General features: G+C 34.6%; 1 protein-coding gene across 1 annotated transcript; it reads right to left on the bottom strand.

The window, feature by feature from the left end:
- Positions 1 to 302: 302 nt before the first annotated feature.
- Positions 303 to 1,535, bottom strand: LOC108916755 (farnesyl pyrophosphate synthase-like; the record flags this gene model as incomplete). The annotated part of the gene is given in 2 exon segments (XM_018723103.1): positions 303 to 988; positions 1,092 to 1,535. Coding segments are annotated over 2 exon segments (786 nt in total), but the record flags the coding sequence as incomplete, so codon positions are not given.
- Positions 1,536 to 2,547: the final 1,012 nt, after the last annotated feature.

The following is a 2,547-nucleotide window of genomic DNA, read 5'->3' as shown; positions in this document are numbered from 1 at the left end:
ATTTCCCACTGTGTTGTACAGAAATCTCTCAGCGCTTTCGCACAGCGGCGCGCGGCAACTTTGATATCAAAGGTATAGCCGGCTGCCGCACCAGGCTTCAAATTTGTTTAAACCTTCATGTGAAATTTTTTCTCAATTTAAAACGCAAAGGTTTAGACCATCAATTAATTGCCTATTAAAAGTTATTTTCATGCCCTCCGTCACCCTTTTTAAGGAACGCGCTTATTTCAGAAACACCCTGTATATGGTGATCTTCAATAATTTGAATCTATGGGTAAATTTTAAATATAAAACAACAGTAGTATTTTTTATTACAGTTTATTATAAACAATAGCAATATTCAATAAAAAGAGGTAAGAAAATTTACCAAAGTATAAAAAACACTCGGCTTTACTCTTGATTAAAATGAAACATTTAGTGCACTAATATGTAGTAAAGCCTAATTACATATTAATATAATATTTACACACTCATCTCTACCACTGCCCACTGGTTTCAAAGTTGTTACAGCAGGTGCAGAAAATATCACACAACTTATTAATTTTTTTTTTTTTTTGGTTAGCTGTGACATACATACATCCCACATATGTACTTATAATTCACAACTTAATATAATTTTATTTACTTAAAATACTTAGGACGAAATCTAATAATCAAATTCACGAATTCTATACAACTTCTCCATAATAGTAAAGAACAACTCGTGAGGCAGACCCTTTGAGATCTGCTGGATGTGGGTGTGGATTATATTAAAGCTTTCTTCCTCATATGCTACATAGGTACTTGGCAGATTCAGCTCTTCATACAAACTTCTGATTATTTGTACAGATTTGTCCTCTGGCCTTCCGTAATACTCCTCCATCAATTTTCTTTGGGCAGCATTGGCTCTTTGCAAGGCTACCACTGCTAGCCATGAACATCTACCTACTTTGATGTCCTTACCAACTTGTCCTGATACGCCACCACCAAAACAATCTAAGAAGTCTTTCTGTAAAAGAATAATTCCATTTTATTTAACGTCGGCATTTCTGATCAATTTCTGACAACAAAAAGCTGGTTAACTAGTTATTACTTAACTACAAGCAACCAACCTGAATTTGGAAAAATTGTCCCATTTCCAGTAAGATAGTTTTGGCTTGGCGGTGTTGTTCTGGATCGTACATATCGGCAAAATACATTGCCAATGCCACGGGCAAGTGGAAGGTGTAGTATCCGGTCTTGTATTTCATCATTAAGTTATAATTCTTCATGGTGAACTTGTCCAAGTTCGGTTTGCCCTGATTTTTGATGATCCCATCCAGGGACTTGCCCATTGCGGTCTTTAAGGTCACATCATGGAAAAGTTCAACCATGGGCACGTAACAGTTGTAGGATGAGAAATATTTTCTCAATATGGAGTACAGACTGTTTTCTAAGAGGGTGCCGTCGTGGATAGCATTGAGTCCAATGTTGTCTTTCTTAAACCAGCAGGGCGAGCCGCGTCGTATTTGCGTGTCGTCCACGATATCATCTATCACTATTTGGAAACCACGCAACTGAAAAAGAAAATGGAAAATTCAAATGTGCCCTTTTGAATTCATCCATTTCTTGCAACATCAAGTAACTACTTTTATGATCAGGAACTAAATAGATTTTAGTATAGCATATTGTTCAATTATTATTAAACAAGTAATGTCGTAACTATTAACAAATAATCAATGCATTATGCGTATACAAATTCTGGCTTTATTGCTGTTGTTCCAGATGTGAACCAAAGATGAAGATATAAATTATGAAATGTTATTTGCTTCGTGATTACAACAGTTCGAGATTAACAATAACAAGTCTACCGACTGTTACAATAATTTACATAAATAAACCGAATGGCATCGCGAGATAATGTAATTGCAATATACAGGGACTTGTGGAAATTATTGCAAAAAATATAGAGGCCCATAGAGAAAATAATACGATTTTTTCTTAGATCTATCGTAGTTTGTGTATGCAATACAGAAAGTCAAACATTATTTTTTAAAATAATATTTTCGTCATATATTTTGCAACAAAGTAATAGTATTTCATTGAAATTTGGTAACAAGCAAGTTTTTGAGGGTGTTGTTAGTTTTCGACCATTTGCTATAGGTCGCTACTATCTCTCCTAGTGACATTTTCCTACATACATTTTTGAGGTTAAGTGTTATACATATGGTATGTAAAATTTCAGTGTACCTACACAAAAAACTGTTCGGATCGCGAAAAATATTTGAGAAAAACGGAATTAATATGCCTAAAGTCAACCAGCTTCCCTTTCGTAATGTGCAGAGTTCCCAGTAATCAGCGGCCGATACTCCCAAGAGTAGTTTTCTTAGTTGAAAACAAACGGAATTAGATTAAACATACGTTTAGTACAATCTTATTTCATTTTTTTTTGAGGATCCGTAATTTTTTAAAGCAAAATTGATCTAACTTAATTCATTTTCTTCTAAACAATCGACCCCCATTCGTTTGCAAACAAACCTGTACATTAAGAATACGAGCTAGTCCACTTTGAGACAGTCAATTGTGTTT

Source organism: Anoplophora glabripennis, unplaced genomic scaffold (assembly GCF_000390285.2).
Source record: "Anoplophora glabripennis isolate ALB-LARVAE unplaced genomic scaffold, Agla_2.0 scaffold7740, whole genome shotgun sequence".
NCBI lineage: Eukaryota > Metazoa > Arthropoda > Insecta > Coleoptera > Cerambycidae > Anoplophora > Anoplophora glabripennis.
The sequence above is the reverse complement of the archived record's forward strand: the minus strand, read 5'-3'. Positions and strand labels throughout refer to the sequence as shown.